This window comes from Bubalus bubalis, chromosome 23, assembly GCF_019923935.1.
Source record: "Bubalus bubalis isolate 160015118507 breed Murrah chromosome 23, NDDB_SH_1, whole genome shotgun sequence".
Taxonomy (NCBI): Eukaryota; Metazoa; Chordata; class Mammalia; order Artiodactyla; family Bovidae; genus Bubalus; species Bubalus bubalis.
In genome coordinates this window covers 39,790,417-39,813,834 of record NC_059179.1, presented here as the reverse complement: position 1 = coordinate 39,813,834, position 23,418 = coordinate 39,790,417, and the positions used below count along the sequence as shown (strand labels likewise).

Genomic DNA, 23,418 nt, shown 5'->3' with positions numbered 1-23,418 from the left:
GTCACCCAGAGATAATATTATTTTGCTACATTTCACATCATATATTTGTGTGCATATCCAACTGCAATATTGCAAATATATCACTATATGCTAACTTCTTATAATATTTCATGAGTATTTTCTCACATCTTTAAAATATTCATCAAAATTATAACTTCACAGCTGTCTAATTTTCCACTTAAGGAAGCACTTTCTCACTCTTGGGCATTTAAGTCATTTCCAGTTTTTCCCTATTATAAAAAGTGCTGTGATAAATGATGAATATTATGCAAGTATTTTATTTGCTAATTAATAGCTTTAGGACAAACTCTTAGGGATGAAATCAGTAGGTGAAAACTTAAAAACAAAGTTTTCAATACTATCAACAAAGGTTATATACCAAGTTAGATTCCTGCTAGAAGCATATAAAAATGCTTCTTATGCTTGCCATCATTTAGAATTTCTTTGTAAATTTTGTTATTTTGATGGCATCCATTGCCTAAATGATGCTTACTTTCTTTTCATTGCTGGTAAGATTAAACATTTAATTATAAAACTGGCTGCTTATGGTTCTTCTTCTATGATTTCCTTATTCAGATCTGCTAAGAATTTCTTATGTTCCTTATGGATTTATGAGTTTTTATACTAAGGACATCAACTCTGACATGTTTGTAAATACTTTCAGTTTTAAATTTTTATACAAATCACTTTCATTATCCATCATTTTTTCCCTTAGTATCTTATCAAGTTGTTCCTTAGGGGTAGTAGTGTTAGTCGCTCAGTCGGGTCCGACTCTTTGCAACCCATGGACTGTGGCCTGCCGGGCTCCTCTGTCCATGGGATTCTCCAGGCAAGAATACAGGAGTGGGCTGCCATTTCCTTCTCCAGACGATCTTCCCCACCCAGGGATCGAACCCAAGTCTTCTGCATTGCAGGCAGATTCTTTACCATCTGAGCTACAGGGAAGATCACTAAGTTGTTTCTTATCTGTTATCAATCATTTATTAATTTTACCTCTTTGTTAATTTATAAAAATCTAACTCTAACCCTGGAATTCATGTTGGTGTATAAACTAGAAGTATCCTGATTTCTTTTCAAATAACCAGAATCCCTATCAGGCAGGCCACATCTCAACCTCTGCCAACACTGATGCCCCTGCTAAGGAAAGAGCTCCAGCTATTCATAATCTCACCCTGACCCCCAGATGAACAAGCACAGTTGCAGGATTCTATCCCTTGGGTATCAAATGAGCTCGAGGAACATGGAGGAGGAGGAAAAGTCAGTGCTAAAGCAGTCATGGTGCTCGCTTCGGCAGCACATATATTAAAATTGGAATGATACAGAGAAGATTAGCATGGCCCCTGCGCAAGAATGACACGCAAATTCGTGAAGCGTTCCATATTTTTTTATATATGGAATTTAGAAAGATGGTAACAATAACCCTGTATATGAGACAGCAAAAGAGACACTGATGTATAGAACAGTCTTTTGGACTCTGTGGGAGAGGGAGAGGGTGGGATGATTTGGGAGAATGGCATTGAAATACATATAATATCATGTATGAAACGAGTGGCCCAGGTTCGATGCATGATACTGGATGCTTGGGGCTGGTGCACTGGGACAACCCAGAGGGATGGTATGGGGAGGGAGGAGGGAGGAGGGTTCAGGATGGGGAACACATGTATACCTGTGGCGGATTCATTTCGATATTTGGCAAAACCAATACAATATTGTAAAGTTTAAAAATAAAATAAAAATAAAGAAAATAAGTTCCTACTTCAAAAAAAATAAAAAATAAAAATGTTAATGCAATAATAAAAAAAATAAAATAAAATAAAGCAGTCATGAACAGTTGCACAGAGGAAGTGGAACTTCAAGCATAAGGAAATCAGAAAGAAGAATGATGTGGCAGAAAGAAAGTACAAGGTTTGTTTTGGAATCCATTCCTTCACTGGGGAAATACTTATCAAGTACATTTCAGGAACTGAAAAATATGAGAAGATATGAAAATAAAGGAGCAAACAATATAAATCAGAAGACCAAGGAGTACGGTGAGTATGGTGGAGATCTTCATTGGGAAGACTAGAAAAAGTACACTGAGGCCAATAAAGAGAGACTTGAATAAAAGACTCATTAAGGAACCTTACTTCCTGGAGGCCTTGGCAGGCAAATAATAACAAAAGTAAAACAAGACTGCAGCCAGGGATTAGCTGACAGCACTGAAAGGAGGTGGAAAGGAGCTAGATGGTTTTTATTACAAGAGTGTTGGCTTGAAAGGATATGGTAGTTGGGGAGCAGGGTGGGCAGTAGGTGAAAAAACCACAGAAGGAGATTAACATGAAACACCTTAAAGGAAGCTACACAAAGGACAGGAAGAGGGTAAACTTACAAATGACAGTGAAACAGCTATCCTCTCCAGAGAGGGATAAGATGAGGACGGAGATGAGTAAGAAGGAGCAAGGCACAAAAAGTGGGGTATATAGGAGCTGGGAGAAAAGGTGGGTGAAAACCTCTTAACTTAAATAATACCATTTTGCACCTATGGTATTTTGAACTGTTTGACTATATCAGCCATTGAAGAAAATTAAAATTTCACTTAAAAAAAAAAAAAAAAAAAAAACAGAAAAAGCTATATTTTGTGGTCTAATTGACTAAAAATAATAGTCACTGATAATCTTTGAGATTCAAAGAGAGAACCAGGTAAGTTCATCAAGACTGAGTTCATGATGGGATGGTCAAGGGGAAATGTCTAGGTATAAGAACCAGAGGAGATATTAAAGGAGGAAAGGAAAACAGAAGAAAAGGAAATCAAAAGTACAGGTATAAAAGTGAACCCAGGGAGTGGGGAAGATATTACTTTTTACTAAGTCTGGAAGAAAAGATGAAAAGGCTAAATACAGAAATGGAGCTGAGAAGCAGATGCATGTATCGAATGGCCTTGACTCAGTACAAATAGGAGTCCAAGTCATCTTTTCTATGCAGGGGGAAGGACAGGCAGAACAAGAGGAGCAGCAGATGCTAGGCGTGGTGAGGAGAATCTAGAAAGTCCGTTTGTAAATGTTCTGTGTGTACTTGAAAAGCATGTATATTTGCTTAGTGTTTTCAAGAAAAAAGGGCATCAATTCAATCCATTAGCGGGTCATTTTATCAGTTTTGTACAATGAGATCAGCACTAATGAAACAGAAAACAGAAAAACTGCACCACATAAGGAGCAACATTTCACAAAACTATGTGTCTGTTCAGGTCAGGATTTTTAAAGTATTTCTTACTTCAAACACAGAATACACTGTTAAACTCTGGGGTAAGGGCTCTTTATCAACTTTGTTATTTTCTTCAACTGCTCTATGTACTTGCTAATTATTTGACTGCTTAGCCTAATATTGACAGTTTGAGAGGGTTTTTTATTTTGCTTTGTTTTTTAAATCTCATGCTTTATGTATTCCCCCCTCCCATTTTTCCTTTGTAATTTTTGCATTATATTTTTTGAAACTATGTTGTCAGGCACACACAGATTCAGAATTATCATATCTTCCTGGTGAACTGCTCTGTTCATCAGGATGTAATAACTGCCTTTATTTCAAATACTGCTCTTTTGCCCTAAAGTCGTTTGTCTAAGATTAATATTGTAAAAGAAATATATCAGGCATTAAAAAAAATAAGTACATACAACACAGAGCACTGTTAATCCAATCATATTACTTCTCCTACATCCCAAGCGTGAGAAACAAAGTCCAAATTCCTTGGAAAAGCTTGCAAGGCTGTGCATGTGCTGCTCCTGTCTACTCTCTTCCTGCCTCCCCACCCCCAGCATCCTTCATCTTCCAGAAGTGTCCGAGGGCTGGGCCTGGAATGCTGCTCCCCACCCACTTCAGCCTGCTTTTCATTCCTGACTCAGAACAAGGGTCACTGGTGTTCCCTGACACATTCCCCTCTCCACCCACCCAGCAGAGCTGATCAGGCTCTCTTTTGTGAGCCCCCTGGACCCTGCTCATATACCCTTTGTGACTTATCATTTTGGTTTAATGCACCTAATTATTGATTTGCCTGTCTCTCTGACTGAACAGGAAGCCCATCAAGAACAGAAAATTCATTGAGACCTGGTCTCATTCAGCTTTATGTCTCAGGTGCATGATACATACACCGCAGGCTCCAAAATGCTGAACGGACAACTGACTGAACATATGACTCAGAATGAAGAAATAGGTTGGAGTCAGATAATTTGCACTGAATCACATTAGAAGCGTTCAGTATCTGAAGTGGCAAAGTGAAAGTTATCTGCAGTATTTCAAACAAACATAATCATGGCTGGCAGGGGTTAAAGTGTCTGATACTTACTACCCATATTGTGAAAACCGAAACCCCATTTCTCACTCTCGGTCCAGTGCTCTATCATACCTCTAATACCATAAGCTTCCCTACCAGGTGTAATTACTCAGATATGATGCTTTCATTTTAAAAGTATATGGAGTCTTCCAGCTCACCACCATGATTCCAGCTGCACAAGCCAGAACCTGGAAGACATTCAAAATGCTTTCCTTCCTCACCAAGTCCTGTTGACTCCACCTCCTCATATCTGATGTTTCACTTCTCTCCATCCCCACTGCTGCTGTCCTTGAGAATCAGGACCTCCCCTATCTGGGTCATGAGGAAAGCCCTGGGCAGCCTCACAGCCAGCAGGTTGTTTAATACATAACAGGCACTCGCATATTTACTGAATGCAATGAAGACTAAATGGTTTGGTACAGTAAGGCCCTAAGGTAAAAGGCAGGAAGTTGTAAGAATAAGGTTGAAAAACCAAACAGGGACCACCTCAGGAGGACCACAGACAGTAAATTCTCCTCCAGAGAGGGCAGATTTGCATGTGAGATTGAACTTTAGGGCCACTATGTACAGAGTGGACCCAAAGAGGCAAGCCTAAAGCCAGAGACCCAATGACAGGAGTGTGCACAAGGGCAGCCTGGCACCACGTCTGGAAATGAAAGGCTGGAGAGAGTCAAGAGATTCTACACGATGCAGGCATAACCTGCGTTCCGTGTCCCGAGAGAAAGTCCTACTAGCTCTACTGTAGTCTCGGAACCTCTTTCAACTTCAGGTTCCTCTTTTGTAAGCAGGAATCCATCTAACTTACAGGATTTTCATGAGGATTAAATGAAAGAATTATGTGAAAGTACCCAGCACAATAAATGTTCAATAACTTTTACCTCAAGTTGGGAAATGTATATGCATTTAAAATTCCAGGTTCCTACCACTCAATAAATCTCTCTATAGATTTTTATATCAAGGGTCTACATATGGCTTTTTTTTTTTTTTTAAGAAAAGGATATTTAAAAAAACAACTTCAATAATGTTTTTTTGCATTAAAATTTATGGTAAGGCCATAATCCCTAAAGGCTTTCTGAGAGTAATAAAGGTTTTATGAAATATCTCAATGCTTATGTATGCCCCCAAAATTCTGTTTCTTCAGAATGTGAAACAGATACAGGGCTCTGATACAGCTCAAAATTAGGCATTCAATCTCAGTCCTAGCAACACAATTCAGGTCCAAATGGCAAATCAAGCATGACTGCCAGCTTCCTCCTCTCCCCGAAGTTCCTTACACTGGAGAGGAAAAATCTAGAAGAGATAAAGTCTAAATGGAGGTTGAAATATTGCTTGGGAAAAGACACAGACATCAGTTCAGTTCAGTCCCTCAGTCGTGTTTGATTCTTTGCGACCCTATGGACTGCAGCACGCCAGGCCTCCCTGTCCATCACCAACTCCTGGAGTTTACTCAAACCCATGTCCATTGAGTCAGTGATGCCATCCAACCATCTCATCCTCTGTCATCCCCTTCTCCTCCTGCCTTCAATCTTTCCCAGCATCAGGGTCTTTTCCAGTGAGTTAGTTCTTCCCATCAGGCGGCCAAAGTATTGGAGTTTCAGCTTCAGCATCAGTCCTTTCAATGAATATTCAGGACTGATCTCCTTTAGGATGGACTGGTTGGATCTCCTTGCAGTCCAAGGGATTCTCAAGAGTCTTTTCCAACACCACAATTCAAAAGTATCAATTCTTCAGCACTCAGCTTTCTTTATAGTCCAACTCTCACATCCATACATGACTACTAGAAAAACCATAGCTTTGACTAGACAGACCTTTGTTGGCAAAGTACTGTCTCTGCTTTTTAATATGCTACAGACATCAGTAGACTTCAGTTGTATATGTGAAAATAAGTACTGGTCTGAATCTCTGAGAAACACAAGAATGAAAAACAGGATGGGTAACTTCTAATCAGCAACAGAAAGACATCTGAAAAATTTCACACCATCCAAAAAACAAAAACAAAATAAAATAAAAATCATACTACCCAGTGGAACACAGTAAAAGGTGATAGAACCAAAAAAAAAAAAAAAAAAAACTGAGAAAAGCACAATAAATGGAAAAGATGAGTAAGAAGCAGTGTTGTTGTTATTAATTATAATAAATGTAAAATTTCAACTTACCAATTAAAAGACTCCTAAAGACTCAAAAAGAAGACTATCAAGTCTCAATTTTTCTATCAATTTAATTCTAGACCTATTTTGTTTACAGAATATACTTTTCAAAAGAAGATTAGGAAACAATACATTTGTTGCAGCAGATCAATTACACGGCTGTTGTTCGTGGAAGGATGGGATGTATGCCTGCAGCCTAGCACAGGGTTTGACACACAACAGGGACTCATTCAACGGCTACTGAACCGTTTATGGTTACCTTACCAGATGAACAGGTAAATAGGAACAAGCATGGAAGAGTGAATTGGAAATCTTCTCCCACCAATTGCTTATTGTCTTTGACTTTTAATAAGACTAACATCTTAAGTTTTTACTGTTTTAAAAGACAGTCCCTTAACACTGTTCTTGATTAGAGAAATGCAAATCAAAACTACAATGAAGTATCATCTCATACTGGTCAGAATGGCCATCATCAAAAAGTCTACAAACAATAAATGCTGGAGAGGATGTGGAGTAAAGGGAACCACTGTGGGTGCGAATGCAAATTGATACAGTCACTATGGAGAACAGTATGGACATTCCTTAAACTAAGTATAAAACTACCATATGACCCAGCAATCCCACTACTAAGACTATACCCTGAAAAAAGCCCACAATTCTAAAATATGTGTGTACCCCAATGTTCACCGAATAAGTATTTACAATAGCCAGGACATGGAAGCAACCTATATGTCCATCGACAGATGAATGGATAAAGCAGTTATGGTACATATATACAAAGGAGTATTCAGCTCAGTTCAGTCACTCAGTTGTGTCCGACTCTTTGCGACCCCATAAATGGCACAAAGGAGTATTACTCAGCCATAAAAGGAATAAATTTTAGTCAGCTAAACTGAGGTGGATGAACCTAGACCCCTGTTATACAGAGTAAAGTAAGTCAGAAAGAGAGAAAATAAATATGTACAGAATCTAGAAAAATGTTACTGGTGAACCTATTTGCGGGGCAGGAATAGGGACGCGGATATAGAGAACAGACTTCTGGGCACAGTAGGGGAAGGAAAAGATGGAACAAATTAAGAGAGTACCACTGAAATATATACATTACCATGTGTAAAACAGCCAGCCAGTGGGAAGATGCTCTGTAACGACAGAGGGTGAGATGGGGGACTGGGAGGGAGGCTCAGTTCAGTTCAGTTCAGTTGCTCAATCATGTCTGACTCTTTGCGACCCCATGAATTGCAGCACGCCAGGCCTCCCTGTCCATCACCAACTCCCAGAGTTCACCCAAATTCATGTGCATCGAGTCGGTGATGCCATCCAGCCATCTCATCCTCTATCATCCCCTTCTCCTCCTGCCCCCAATCCCTCCCAGCATCAGAGTCTTTTCCAATGAGTCAACTCCTGCTTCACACTGCTGTACAAAAGAAATCAATACAACATTGTAAAGTAATTATCCTCCAATTAAAAATAAATATTAAAAAATAAGAAAAGTCCCAAAACACAAGTCTCTGCTAGGTGGGTACTTTTAATAATAAAAGCTTTTCTCTTTCAATAAATGTAATAAATGATGATTTCTCATGTGATTTCTAACAATGAAAGACAACTAAAATTTGGGAAACTTTAAATTATCTTAAAATCTCTAAGAAGTGCTCACAGTTTCTCACGCCAATAAAGAGACAAGAGACAAGCCAGTGGAGGAAGGTCTGAAGCAGGATATGTAACTGGCACAAGAAGGGAGGCTAAGTGTGTCTTTTTGAGCTGCTATGACTTTATGCCTGGTACAGTGTCTAACACACAATAGACACTTCAAAATATGTGTGTAGTTTTTATTTTGTTACTAAGGAAATAAAAATAAAAGCACTAGCAGAGTGTTCACATAGAGATCAGTATAAACCATATTGGTCTAAGCATATGTAGTAACTTCAGCTCAGTTGCATCCAACTCTTTTCAACCCCATGGACTGCATGCAGTAACTTAGCATATGCTTATTAATGGACACCCTGTCACCATTATTAATGGTTACTTGGAGGCAGAAGGCATGGGAATGGCAGTGAAAATGGCCAGTGGGCTTGTCCTTCCACAAAGAATAGCCAGGTAATTTACCTGCTCCAACAAATGTACTGCTTTCTAATCCTTCCTTTGAAAGGCATATTCCAACATGGCACACAATTTCAAAAGAGAAACATTCGAAGTTTGTAAATAGGTTTTAAATTTTAGGATTATCAAAATTATCTAGCAAAGTGTAGAGCTGCTTACAAATTATGAAAGCGTAGGGTTTGGGAAATAATGACAAATTTTAATTAGTGAAATCATTAAAGGAACATACACCCAAAACATAAGTATTTTGTCATAAGCTCAATTGTCTGACCCATTAGGTCAACATTTCCACTCTTATTTCAGATCCCATTTGGCAGTCCATGGCTTCTATTTTCATATGCCCTCCTCTTCCTGGTATACAGAAAACAAGTGATTAAGTACTGTGTGCTTGCAGAGAGCATGAGTCACTCATTCCAAGAGCCATAACTGATGTCGCTCTCTGAGCCCAAGAACAACCCTGGGCTTTGCACAGCTGCTGAAGTTTCTCTTGTGTCAAAAAAAAAAAAAAACAAGGTCCAAGGTATGCATACATAATCTGACTCGTTTCATTTCCTGCTAAAGACAAATGGTATTATTGCTCTGAAAAGGCAATTACCAATGCCAAAGTCAAACAGATGAGGGAAAGGGTTCTACAATGAGGAACTAGAAGGTCCAGTGGTTAGCTCATCCATACTTCAATTCTCAAAATTTAATTAGGCCAGAAGAAAAGGTTAAAGAGTAATCTGATTCAGCTGCCTTCTTATAAATGCAAAATTTGATATACATTTCTCTCAACTCTAACAGTAATTATTTTCCAGCATTCAGCAAGCTAAAGAGCTAATCCAATTTAAAAGTTCTAGCAGCTGCTGCTTTTCCAGTGTCAACTCCAGCTCCGTGGCCCTGGACCCTGGCCATCATTGTCGTCATCTGGGAGCTTTATAAATACTGATGCCTGGGCCCCACACCTGGAGAGTCTGACTCTGCTGGTCAGGGTGGGGCCCAGGCATAGGTATTTTGTAAATTTCTTCCAGATGATTCTAAGATAAGCTAGGTTGAGAATTACAGGTCAAACTGATTATAGGCTACTAGTTGGACTCTGCATTAGTAGCTTAGTTTTATCCTACCAGTCTGATTCAAAGATGATGCCTGTCCATATACAGCTTTGAACTATTTTCATATAATTAAGTACCATAAACTGCAGAAAGAGCTCATAATACAATGAACTGGCAAAAGCTGGTTAAGCTAATATAAAAAAAAAATACATTTAAAAAAGTAACCCTAAGGGAAAAATAGAAAAGAAAAACAAACAAAAAAAAACCCTCAGAATAGTTAAAAGATGAGATACATACCAAGAAAAGGGATCCTAAGAATTTCTAGCCTTCTCCATTAAAACAGGGATTTATTAATAATTTACAGTGCAGCAACAGGGCTACAAAGTTTTGATCATGAAGGATATTTGGAAGTGTTTTTTTGGGCAGAAGTTCTAAATAGACACATCTCCAAAGAAGACATACAGGTAACCAACAGGCATGTGAATAGATCCTTAACATCACTAATTATTAGAGAACTACAAGAAGGTATACCACCTCACACAGGTCAGAAGGGCCATCATTAAAAAGTCTACAAATAACAAATGTTGGAGAGAGTATGGAGAAAAGAGAACCCTCTTACACTGTTGATTGGAATGTAAATTGCTGCAACTATTATAGAAAAGAACATGGAGGTTCCTCAAAAAACTAAAAATACAGTTGCCATATGATCCAGTAAGCCACTCCTGGGCATACATCCTGACAAAACTATAACCCAAAGGGACACAGGCACCCCTATGCTCACAGCAGCACTATTTACAATACCCAAGACATGGAGACAACCTGAAAGCCCGTTAACAGATGAAAGGTTATAAAAAGATGTGGTGTATATATAAATACCATGGACTACGACATGGATGGACCTAGAGATTACCATACTAAGCAAAAGAAGTCAGAAAGAGAAAGAGATACAAATACCATTTGATGTCACTTATATGTGCAATCTAAAATACAACACAAATGAACAAATCTATGGAACAGAAATAGACTCCAACACAGAGGAAAAGACTTGTGGTTGCCAGAGGAGGGGTGGAAAAGGGAAGCACTGGGAGTTTAGAATTAGCAAATGTAAACTAATATATGCATGCATGCGTTCATGCTAAGTTGCTTCAGTCATGTCTGGCTCTGTGCGACCCTATGGACTGTAGCCTGCCAGGCTCCTCTGTCCATGGGATTCTCCAGCCAAGAATACTGGAAAGAGTTTCCATGCCCTCCTCCAGGGGATCTTCTCAACCCAGCATCAAACTAGGATATATACAAGATGGATAAACATCAAGGTCCTACTGTAGAACACAGGAATCATAGTCAGTATCCTGTGATAAACCATAATGGAAAAGAATATAAAAAAAGAATATATATGTATAACTGAGTCACTTTGCTACACCGTAGAAATTAACATAACATTGTAAATCAACTATACTTCAATAAAAATTGTTTTTTTAGAGGGATTTCCCTGGTGGTCCAGTGGCTAAGACTCCATGCTCCCAATGCAGGGGGCCCAGGGTTTGATCCTTGGTCAGGGAACTAGATCCCATATGCTGCAACTGAGACTTGTGGCAGTCAAATAAATAAGTAAAAATAGTTAAAAAAAATTTTTTTAACTCTACACTATCCAAACTAAAAACTGTTATGATTCTCTATTTGAAGTATAAAGTTCTAATTGTCACATCTCAAGAAAGACCCGGTGCAACTCAAAAAAAGGACAGAGGACAACTAAAGAAAAAGACTTAGGTCCTGAGAGGATCTGATGAATATATATAAGATTATAAAAGATGTGGGCTTTACAGTACATTCAGAATACCAGTATAGGGCACAGAGATAGAAAAGACACAGTTTGAAAATAAATGAAGGGAAGTACAAGCTTAAATGACAACTTTCCCAACTCATTACCTTAGGAAACTGAAAATATAACCAGTCCAAAGAAGGCTTAGCTAAACCTTTGGATAACAAATTCATAAGGCATCACCCAAGAAACACGGCAGCGTGTTGCGATGCACTCCTGACCTCTGCTCTCCCAAAAACTGTTCTTCAGAACAATATGACTTTCAGAAATAGGATTTGAGAGCTACATAAGAGCACAGGGGAGCTAACAATTGGTCTTTTCCTTAGCTCATTTTAGAGCTGGTAACAGATTAAAATAGCATAAAATTAGCACTCTGAACATAAAATAGAAGTAACCTTTGTCTCTGTCAGTGTTTAAATAACTTCCTAGCTTTTCCCAAAAACTGTTCAAAACTTATTCTCTTCCATCTAGGATTGTCTGTATAGTCATTCTGATACCATAGGTCCTTACCACCAAAAAGCTCTACCTTCAAACACACCAGCAGGTCTATTTTAATTGGCCTCAAGTCAAGAACCGCTTCTAGATCAAGCAGGGGCCACAGCAGAGTGTTCTGTGAGGGTGGGAGTACAGGGGAGAACCTGTACTATTTCAGTCTGGCCAGTTAGGCACTATTCATCCCCATAAGTTTTGTTGTTTTTTTTTGTTTTTTTTTTTTTTGAGTACTTAGTTAGAACCAAGGCACTGTGCATACAAAGTTATTTCTGGCAAGACAAAAAAAAAAAAAAAAAATCCATTAAAGTTCACCAGTCACATAGACAGTTACTTTCAAGACTTTCCACTCTTAGATAAATAATCACAGACTATTTACAGCTGGAAGGAACTTCATGGAATCAAAAAACTCCCTTCTTCCCATTTGTTTATTAGGGAGAAAAATACATTTTCATTATCTTAGAAAAAAGCAGAGGCTTTGAATGTCAAGACCCAGTTAAAATCTCCCACTGAACTCAGCTCTATTACAGTATCTGTCACTCTGAGTCAGTTCAATTCAGTTGCTCAGTGGTGTCTGACTCTTTGCGACCCCATGGACTGCAGCACACCAGGCTTCCCTGTCCATCACCAACCCCCAGAGCTTACTCAAACTCATGTCCATCAAGTCGGTGATGATATCCAACCATCCCATCCTCTGTCGTCCCCTTCTCCTCCTGCCTTCAATCTTTCCCAGCATCAGGGTCTTTTCCAAAGAGTCAGTTCTTCGCATCAGGTGGCCCAAGTATTGGAGTTTCAGCTTCAGCATCAGTCCTCTCAATTAATATTCAAGACTGGTTTAGGATTGACTGGTTTGATCTTCTTGCAGTCCAAGGGATTCTGTCACTCTAGAATCCTATGTATGGCTTTCTCTTGTTGGACCACTACCTGGGCTAGGGCAGAGAGAATGTTTTATCCAACTTTTTATACAGGCACAATGCCTAGCACTCAGATCTTCAATAAAGGTTTGTTGACATAATAAGTAAATGACCTCACAGAATTTCAGACGTAATATAATTTGGATGGAGAACAAAATAGAATACTAAATTAGTTGTTGGGGTGGGGAGTATTTGAAAGGCGCTGCTGCTGCTACTAAGTTGCTTCAGTTGTGTCCAACTCTGTGTGACCGCATAGACGGCAGCCCACCAGGTTCCCCCGTCCCTGGGATTCTCCAGGCAAGAACACTGGAGTGGGTTGCCATTTCCTTCTCCAATGCATGGAAGTGAAAAGTGAAAGTGAAGTCGCTCAGTCGTGTCCGACCCTCAGCGACCCCATGGACTGCAGCCTTCCAGGCTCCTCCGTCCATGGGATTTTCCAGGCAAGAGTACTGGAGTGGGGTGCCATTGCCTTCTCTGGCAAAGGGGGATAAATACAGCTACAAGAGATGAATCCTGAAAGTCAAGAAAAACAAGTGCCCAGAGAGAGAGAGTAGCAAATTAGAAACTCTGCCAAATTCTTTGCTCTGCCCACCACAACTGTTCCCTGGGGGAAGGGAGGACCATTATGCTGGAAATGGGGAGAAGAATGTTTGTATCTGGCATAAAAACAATGTATGAATGACACCATGAAGCATCATTAATATTATACATGCAAACTACTAAAATTAAGAGCACTGTAGCATATTTAAAATGCCCCAACATTTCAGTTAGATGTTAGGACTATTTCAAATTATGTATGTTGACCATTGCAGAAACTGGAATTTGAAGTTCAGTATAAGTAAAAATGTGGTTTCAAAGAATAAGATTTATAAATGTTCATAAAGATAAAATAATGCACTTTGTATTTTTAAATATCCCACTATAAAGTTAAAGAAATTCAAGGTTAAATTTGAAAGAATCTGCAATTAAAATGAGGTAACTTAAGAGAAAACACATGGAATACTGACCTAAAATCAACCTGTACTTCCTTCAACCAGGCTCAAAGAAAGCTGGCAGGAGAGGATGCTTTTTTGTGAATGAGAGCAGTTCCTTTAAGGGTCTCGCAGCAACCAGAAAATGAGTCATCTTAACAGAGCATGGGATTTAATTAAGATACTACCACTATGTGTTGTGATAGTACTACAATGCTAAATGTTCAGTGTTAACCCTCACCTTTTAAATACTACTTAAATATCACTTAATGTATTATCAACAGCTACTGATAATAAAGTAATGTATTATTTCTCTATTTTGGTAAACATAATCTAATTCAAACATTCTCAGCTCAATTATGGTCAGCTGACACATATGATTATGACTTAACCCAGCTAAGGAGTAATTTGTTAGAGATTCGAAGACATTGTTGGAGAAGGAAATGGCAACCCACTCCAGTGTTCTTGCCTGGAGAATTCTATGGACAGAGGAGCCTGGTAGGCTACAGTCCATGGGGTCACAAAGAGTCAGACACGACTGAGTGATTTTCACTTTCTAAAACATTGCTGTTATTTCTTAGACTTGTGTTTGCTAGATTTTAAAAGGTTATATCTTAAAACATGTGAACAGGAATAATACAGCTTACAAAAAGGTGCACAAAGAGATAATAATACAGCTTATAAAGACCTAATACATTTAAATCCCCAGAAAACCACACCAAGGTTAGACTATAGCTCTGAGAATACACTCAATCAATACTATACCCAAATTAGTTTGATTTTCCAATAGCCTTGTATCTATTTGCAAATACATCAGCTAATTTTGTCATAAATCATAAAAACCAAAATCAGCAACAAGCAATTTTTTTGACATAAGGGCCAGCTAGAGAAAAATAAAAAATGTCTTTGGGTCTCATTTATTTTCATTTAAAAACAAAAAAAGATCTGTTGAATCCCACAGAACTAAAATTCAGATTCCTCCCTTTCCTGAATAAAATGATGAGAGATTAGCATCTTTTAAAAAGCTGGTTAAGACAGTAGCATTTTAGTCCTCTGTTCTTATGTTCTCTATTTAATCCTCAGAACAACCTCTTTGCTGCTCAAGATACATGGGGTCAACCAGAAACTAGACTTACTTCAATTCATTCCTACCATTTTTACAGAAGACCAGCAGTGGGCCACGTGGAAGGACACAGTTATGAATCTCCATCTCCCTCTCCCTGAGTGGGCTGAGTCAGGCTGGCCAGGTGGGACAAGGGAAGCCATACGGCTGGACATCCTGGAACAGCACCAATGTAGTCACGTTCTGGAAAGACCAAGCTCTCTGGGCACCCTAGTTCCTGACACCTTCATGCTCTGCCCTAAAGGCCTGCATATTGCCTCTCCTCTGAAGCCAGCCTTTGGCAAGTCCTGGTCTCTGCTGTCATGGCCTGGTCAGAACATAAGCATCTCGGAATCAGTGATGCTAGCAAAGTTCCTCCCCTTTTCGGAGGTGGGTGTCCTAAAGACTTTTCCTCCTCCATTCCCTCTCTGCTTTATGTGCTCTGAAAGGATGTCTGTGAAACTGGATCTGGAACTCTTGCAAAGTTAGACTGGGAAGGCTTCAGGTTGCTCATCACCAGCTGAAATAGTTCCCATCCAGTACTTATCAGTGTTTCTGCTTCAAGATCTTCCCTCTATCTATTCCCTCCCCAACCCCCAAATGTTCCAAAAACTTGAGAAACCTGATAAACTGACCATAACTGGAAAAACTAGTCAATCTATTAAAAAAAACAATATTCCCTGTAACTATATAAACTAGTTTTACAAGAAAAGAGTCAGGACAGGTGAAATATCCAAGAGCCAGTAGTCCCATTATCAGTCTTTTATTCTATCGATCCATAGATCATTCCTCAATGAGCATACTTTGACATTTGAGAGGCTATTTTATTCTCTACATAGACTACATGATAATGAGTATGGTTGTTACAGATATGTTTCAGATATTCCCCATAAAAATATAAATCCCAGGGCTTCCCTGGTGGCTCAGTGGTAAAGAATCCGCCTGCCAACGAAGGAGACACAGGTTCCATCCCTGATCTATGAAGATTCCACATGCCACGGAGCAACAAGCCCCTGGTAATACAATGACTGCGGCCAGGAGCCACAACCACTGAAGCTTGTGCGCCTAGAGAAAAGCCCATGCAGTAATGAAAACCCAGCACAGCCATAAATAAATATTATTAAATATATATATAAATCCTATAACTTTGCGGTCAAGAAGGTAGAAAGGTTTATAAAACATTTTTGTCAATATTGAGAAAAACTTGGCTTTGGAGTCAGTATGGAGTTGCAAGTCTGGCTCTCCCTCTTATTCTTTAAACTTGGGCAAATTACTTCTCTGTCCCTGTAAAATAAGAATTAGAAAAAACTAAGTTTTATTGTGAGGATGACATGAAACAGTATACATACAGGGCTTAGAACAGTGTCTGGTTCAGAAAAACACTCAATAAATAAAAGCTGCTGTTATTAGCTACTATTTTTAATGTATTTATTTTTAATTGAAGGATAATTGCTTTACAATATTATGTTGGTTTCTGCCATGAGCGAGTGAGTGAGTAAAGTCGACTCTTTGCGACCCCATGGACTGTAGCCCACCAGGCTCCTCCGTCCATGGAATTCTCCAGGCAGGAATACTGGACTGCGTTGCCATTTCCTTCTCCAGGGGATCTTCCCGACCCAGGGATCGAACCCAGGTCTCCCACATTGCAGGCAGACACTTTAACCTCTAAGCCACCAGGGAAGTCATGTATGGTTTCTGCCATACATCAACACAAATCAGCCATAGGTATATATATGTCCCCTCACTCTTGAACCTCCCTCCCACCTCCCAACTTTCTAGGTTGTCACCGAGTGTTATTACCTACTATTAATCTTAGCTGACAAAAACTTCCCTCTATCTGTAAAACTTGATTCTGAAAACTGTCATCATTCACCTTACAAAGACTATTTTTTTTGAAAGCCAAAGAAAGGGTGCAAGTTTTTGGAAAGATGTGTTTTCTACTTTGCATGTGTAACAATAAATGTTCATAAAATAAGTTTACAGATCTCAATCCAACTGCTGGCCTGTTAGAAATATAAAATATGGGGTAAGAAGTGTTCAAGGTATAAACCTGGTAAGCTTTAAAAGAAACTGAAAACTACAGACACTAGAAAAAACTGGTTATTCAACAGCAACAAAAATGGTTTAAAAGATTTTTACAATATATTTAACAACTAATTGTTAAATTAAAATGCCCTATTATATTTTGTCATGGTACTTTGTGAATTTTTAGTAAACATGATTTTTTTAAAAGGTTAAGTTAAAACTTTTTTCAAAGTAAATACTAAATAACACAAAATGCTTAACTGAACAGTTTCATAAAATATAATTTTGCAAAGGAGATAAAAGTTCTATTTAGATGCCAGTTCTGTAGCTAATCTCTCATTCAGAAAAGTTTTCATGACATATTAAAAATAATTTCATTATCAAAAAATAACTAGGAAAAACATGAACACATTTTTATGTTTCTGTGCATTCTAACAGATAACTAGCATCCCCCCCAATAACTGTTCACCAGTATTTATCAGAGTTTCATCTCTAAATAGTTTACATGCTTATGAATGTTATGTGTATGACATGCTCTACCATCTTTTGTGGTCACTTCATCTCAGAATGAAGCAATACACAGCAGTAAATTATATAACACTCGTCTATCAGAACAACCTACAAGGACAAGTGGAAGCAATTTTAAGATTAAAGAGATAAGACCATATCACCCTTCCCCAACGGTGGACTGTATTACATTGCTTTTTAAGTCTTTAAATTACAGCCCTTATTCTCAGATAGTGAAACTCCACTCTCAGAAGATTACTGAATGTTTACACAGTACTTTACCATTTTCCCTGGTTGAAAATAAAACTAAATACTTTCCTCTGGTGGCCATTACCCTGAGAGAGACATAGTGAAAAAGTGAAAGGGTTAGTCGTTCAGTCGTGTCCGACTCTCTATGACCCCATGGATTGTAGCTCGCCAGGCTCCTCTGTCCGCGGAATCCTCAAGGCAAGAATACTGGAGTGGGTAGCCATTCCCTTCTTCAGGGGATCTTCCTGACCCAGGAATAGAATTCAGGTTTCCGCATGAGCCACCAGGGAAGCCCCTAACCCAAAAAGCAGTTCTAAGTATGATCCCAGACTACGCATTATCCTTAAAAGAATGGAAACACCAGAAAAAATATTCAACTCTTTAGAAGAAAAAATGTAAACAACATTAAAGAAGAAAATAAGGAATACCATGACAAAGAATTTTTCTAAGTGACATTAAATCAGAAAAACATCACAAGCTGAAATGCATCTTTCCTCACATTTATGTCCTTATTCAGCTGGACAGAGATTTTCCACCCCAGTTAGAAGATATTCAAAATAGTCCCTGAAATGACTGAGTATAACACGATATCCTATATTTATGACAATGATATTACTGAGAGAAAACCTGGACTTAATTTAACTCAGTTCAACTCAACCAAAAATGCCTTCTGTGTCCTAACACTCAAGCTCAGAGATACCAAGATAAGCAGAATAAAGTCCTTGCTTGAGGAATGCTCTGTCCACTGGGGAAGAAGAAAACTATTTTCATATGAAGCAGTTAAGAGCTACAAACAAAATGTGTACCAAGTGTATAAAACACCTGGAAACACAAAAAGGTGACCAATAATTCTGCCCCAGGAATGCAGAGTGTGGTGAGCACAGAGAAGGGGTGGCATCCAAACTGGATCCTACAAAATAAGGAAAAGAGACCAACAGTAACAAACATTCGAAGCTAAGAAAATGGTCATTTTAACCTTAAGTATCAATAATGATCCGTCTGATACCACTAGAAAAGAGTACTGTTTCAGGTTGTTCAATAGCCACAAACATAAAAACCACAATGTTCACAGGCTCTTTTGGTTTTATGATACTGCCCTTTAGAAACAAAAGGGAGCTGGCTAGTAATATATTCAGTTGAATAATCAATAAGAAACTATGAAAGATCATAAATGCTTTAATTACAAACAACAGCAAAACTAGCTGTAAAAGCAGAGGGAAATGATCCAATAAAATGGAGAATTTTAAGTTAGTGTACAGAGATCTGATAACAATTAAAAAGCCATTATTCCATTTTGTAGTTGTTGTACAGTTGCTAAGTCATGTCCAACTCTTTGCAACCCCATGGACTGCAACACACTAGGCTCCTCTGTCCTCTACTATCTCCCAGAGTTTGCTCAAACTCGTCTCCATTGATTCAGTGATTCCATCCAACTATCTCACCCTCTGCCGACCCCATCTCCTTTTGCCTTCACTCTTTCCCAGCATCAGGGTCTTTTCCAATGAGCTGGCTCATTATTCTTCAGTCATTCTTTAGAAAGGCTCTTGAGTACTAGTTAGGATAAACTATTTAAAGTCAAGAGCATGAGGTTCTTTATTTGCTTGCTATATGTACTTGAACACCCGAAGATCAAAACAGGCTTTTCTGTAAGATAATGGCCTCTTCCTTCCTCTGTATTTCTGGTCTACTTTAGTCTGTGGTTGGCTATATCCTAAGAAGTGAGATAAACCTAATTGCCAAGACTGCAACCAATTTACTCAGAAAAAAGTTAATTTGCCTTCTGATAGGGACTTTGGATACATAAATGGTAACTCAAAATACATAGCTTAATTCAAAATCTAGGCCCAGGTTTCCCTTAATTTTCCTTAAAGTCTTAAGCCTATAGCCCGTTTGAGCTTCCTCAGCTCAGAAATATGGGTTTAAGTATTCTTCCGCTAGAAAGGTAAGCTACTAGCCAGCACCCTATAAGGGTAGACTTACTTCACTTGAGGGGAGCAACTTATCCCTAATCAGTATCAGCATTTGTTGCTCAATCGTGTCGGACTCTTTGCAATCCCATGGACTGTAGCCCGCCAGGCTCCTCTGTCCATGGGATTCTCCAGGCAAGAATAACGAAGTGGGTAGCCATTTCCTTCTCTGTGGGATCTTCCCGACCCAGGGATCAAACCCAGGTCTCCCACATTGGGGGCAGATTCTTTACCATCTGAACCACCAAGGAAACCCTGGAAGAGGGCTGACTTACTTCACTTGAGGGAAGCAACTTATCCCTAAAGCTATTAGGACTGGACAGGTTTCTGTGTACAAGAAATGAACACAAACCAAACAGAATGACAAATAATTCACTTAAAGTCATCTATTTAGAGGACTTATCTCCTTTCACGTAATTCCACCAGTCTGGTTCATCTCTATAAATCTTAGGGGCTGAGAGAAAAGGAGAGAGTAGCCCCAGAAATGGAGACAACGCCGCCCACCTCTATTCCTATCTGCCTCAATTCACTATACTGACACACAAGTGACCTAGAGATTTCCTGAGTGTTTTCCATGAAACACATCAATTCTCGTCCTCAAAGAGGTATACCGAACAAACACTTAAACTGGCATTGTTTCAAAAACGTTTCATTATGTACAAAGACCAAAAAAGTCAAACTCTCATTTTATAGCTGAGGAAATGAAGTGCAGAAGTGAGTTAAAGATGATGTCAAGTTCTATCCAGCTGAAATAGTTAATTTTAAGCTCTTAGAATCCAAAGAGCTGGCTCTTTGGCAGCCTAGGGAATTTTGCAATCTACCTTCCCTCAGTTTGCACTTGAAGCCTTCCCCAAACATTGGGGGCAGGGATGGGGGGGAAAGACCAGGCAAATGATCAAATCAGGAAAAACAGAAAAGAATGACTGGAGACTGGCCAAAATTAGCCTATCTATAACACCGTCTGTCTCAAGATTATCAAGAACTTTATCTGGGTGCAGTAGTTTATCTTTCATTCTGAATTGAGGAAATAAAATGTAACAGCAAGAAAATACACCCCAAAACGGGGGGGGGGGGGGGGGGGGGCGGACAGCTAAGTTCTCCTTCACTGCTCTAGCAAATCAACCACAAGAGCTTCCAAGACAAGTAGTAGAACCGGTCAGCAAGTGTCTTGGGGGCCAATTCTCCTCTCTGTGACCTCCAGCAAGTTACTCAACCTTTCACACCTGTCTCCTCACTTGAAAATGAGGATACCACCACCTGCCTGGTAAGGTTGTTGTGAGGATTGGGAATAATAAGGGATCAGATCCTTGGAAACGCTCCTATATACGGTAACTGCTATGATATATACAAAAGGTTGATTTGTACCTTTCATACTTTTCAATTCATACCACGTAATTCTTTGTCTAGATTACACACAAGAATTACAGGTAAACTCGAAATGCTCTCGCGATTTCCTTAAAGAACTCTATTCTCGCACATCTCCTAAAAGGAAAGATCTCTGCGGTGATTAGGAAAAAGGACCCGCAACCTCAACGGGGAGGGGCTACCGAGCCCCTCCAGAGAACCGCCCCCTGGACTGTCAGCTCTCTGAGGGCAGGGACTGTCCTGCTTAACTCACCACTGTGACCTAGTTTTCCTAACGCAAACTAATGTTGTAGAGTGAGGCATCTCGTGACAGCTTACACGACACCGAAACACCGACCCACGAGACTGTCGCACAATACTGAGTCACACATAAACATTAAAAGTTGAACATTACAGGTTAATTGTAATACTAAAAATTTTTTTAAAGGTGCTGTAAATCAGGTGCTTATGAGGTAATCAGAATGAAGCCATGCCCATAATGATAAGGGACCAGAAACACAGAGATGTTAACAGGGACTGAAGCTCCGGCAGGACTTTCTACGGAAACTGGCGCGACCGGGATTCGAACCCAGAACTTGCCCGGAAGGAGGGTCAGAGGGCACTCCAGAGAGGAGGCGGCCTTTAAAGCCAGGCGCACCTCACCCGAACTTTCTGGTGGGCGCCGGCCCGATCCCGACTGCGGGCGCCTCGACCCAGGTTCCCCTCTCTCCGGACAGCGGAGCGGATCTCGACGCGGAAGCGCGCTCGGAGGGACGAGGGTCGCCGGCCCTTTGTCCCCCGCGGAGGGGCAGGGGCCCGGCGAGCGCTCCCTCCCCTCAGGAAATAATGACAGATCTCGCGCCCTCGCTCGCGCCCGCCCCGCCCGACACGGCCGCAGGCGGCGCCCGATCCGCAGCCTCCGGCTGAGGGGCCCGGCCGCGCCCCCTCACCGGCCCCCCACAACCCGCCCAGGGCGACCCCCGCCGCCAGCCTCACCCGGTCGGAGCTGGAGGCCGCCGTCGCGGCGGCTGCACCACAGCGCGCGCTCGCCCTGCTGCAGGATGTAGTGGTCCTTAGCTTGGAAGAGCTCCATGCCGGCCCCGGACGCCGAGGGAGGAGGCGGCGGCTCCGGTGCGCCCGCGGCTCGGCGGCGGCGGCTCGCGCGGGCAGTCTTCGTCGGCCGGGGCCGCCTGAGCCCGCGCGCTTCAGGGAGCGGCGGCTGAGGAAGCGCCCCGGCAGCCCGACCCGCGGGAGGAGAACGCGCCCCGGCGGCGGCGGCGGCGGCCTTGGAGGCCTCTCCCCGGCTCCGCCCCTTTCCCGGCCCCGCCCCCGGCACCTCCCCTGGCTCCTCCTCGCCCCACCCCTTCCCGGCCACTCCCCCTACTTCCCCCAGGCTCCGCCCCCTCCCCGTTTCTTTCCCGCCCCTTTCGCCTGGTTCACCTTTCGGTTCCTCTTGCTGCCCTTTCCCGCGGCCTTTTTCACTGGCTTCTTCTGGCTTTCTCCTCCTGGTTCCTCCCTCGAGGCTCTTCCTCCTGCCTTTTCTCTCCCCTCCGGGCAGCCCCCTTCTCCTACAGCTCCTCTCAAGCCCCGCCCCTGGCGGGCCCTCTTTCCCTCCCCTGGCTGGTACGGTCAGAACCTCCGGCCTGGTTGAGTCTGGCGGCGCAGCTGCTCTGCGGCCTTTGGGGCAGAAGCCCCCTCCTGGGACCTCCTCTCCTTCCTATGCGTCCGGTTATTTGTTACTTTCACCAGCTCTGAGAAAAGCCAGGCCGAATCCCCAAATACAGCCTGAAATCCCCTCGTTCCCGGGCCTGAGCTGCCCGCAGAGACCCAGACTTAGGAGAGCTGGGAAATGCAACCCATGGGGCTGGCTGCAGGGGTCTATCCTGAACCAGACTCTCCTCCTCCGAGCGGGAGCGTCTTCTCTTTTGGAATTTCCTCTTAGAACCTTGTGACATTTGACAACAGCAAACATTCAATAAATGCAAATCAAGAAGAAGCATGTAACAATAGAAATTAAGTATTAGCAGCTGCTGCTGCTGCTAAGTCGCTTCAGTTGTGTCCGACTCGGTGCGACCCCATAGACAGCAGCCTACCAGGCTCCTCTGTCCCTGGGATTCTCCAGGCAAGAATACTAAACAGGGCTCTAATAACGAGGCGGAAGAGAGCAAAGTTCATAAGCTATCATGTCCCGAATTAAGAAGGATGCATGTAAGAAGACTTAATGTCAAGGAAATAAAAGGGGTCTATTTTGACAGGGATGAGATGTCTGGAGAACATCTTGTGGAAGATGGAGACCCTCCCAAATATCTGATCTCTCTTGAAAGGCCAGGTGGTCTATTGAACAGAATGGGGCTTGGGAGTCAGGTCCCCAGTTCCATGTCCCACTCTAGGGGTGATCTAGCTGTGTGATCTTGGGAAGATGTCTTGGTCTCAGATGGTGCTGAACTAAAAGA

The 23,418-nt window shown here is 41.1% G+C and overlaps 1 protein-coding gene and 1 non-coding gene across 9 annotated transcripts in view; one reads left to right on the top strand and one right to left on the bottom strand.

Annotated features, from left to right (window-relative positions):
• The window catches only part of INPP5F (inositol polyphosphate-5-phosphatase F), a 93,851-nt gene extending 71,005 nt beyond the window's left edge, over window positions 1-22,846 (bottom strand). For 3 of the 8 annotated variants that reach the window (XM_044935082.2, XM_044935080.2, XM_044935079.2), the window contains exon 1: window positions 22,406-22,844. Coding sequence is in view for 2 of the 8 variants with exons in the window: in XM_044935076.2 (XP_044791011.2) it covers window positions 21,962-22,058 (97 nt within the window). In the remaining 6 variants the exon portion in view is untranslated. Of the gene's footprint in view, window positions 1-21,961; window positions 22,255-22,405 lie in introns of those variants that run through there. The other 5 variants (XM_044935077.2, XM_044935078.2, XM_044935076.2 and 2 more) reach the window with 4 other exon arrangements.
• On the top strand, window positions 1,279-1,385 carry LOC112581662. Its single transcript, XR_003106282.1, has one exon. It is a non-coding gene; the product is annotated as a U6 spliceosomal RNA (small nuclear RNA).
• Window positions 22,847-23,418: the final 572 nt, after the last annotated feature.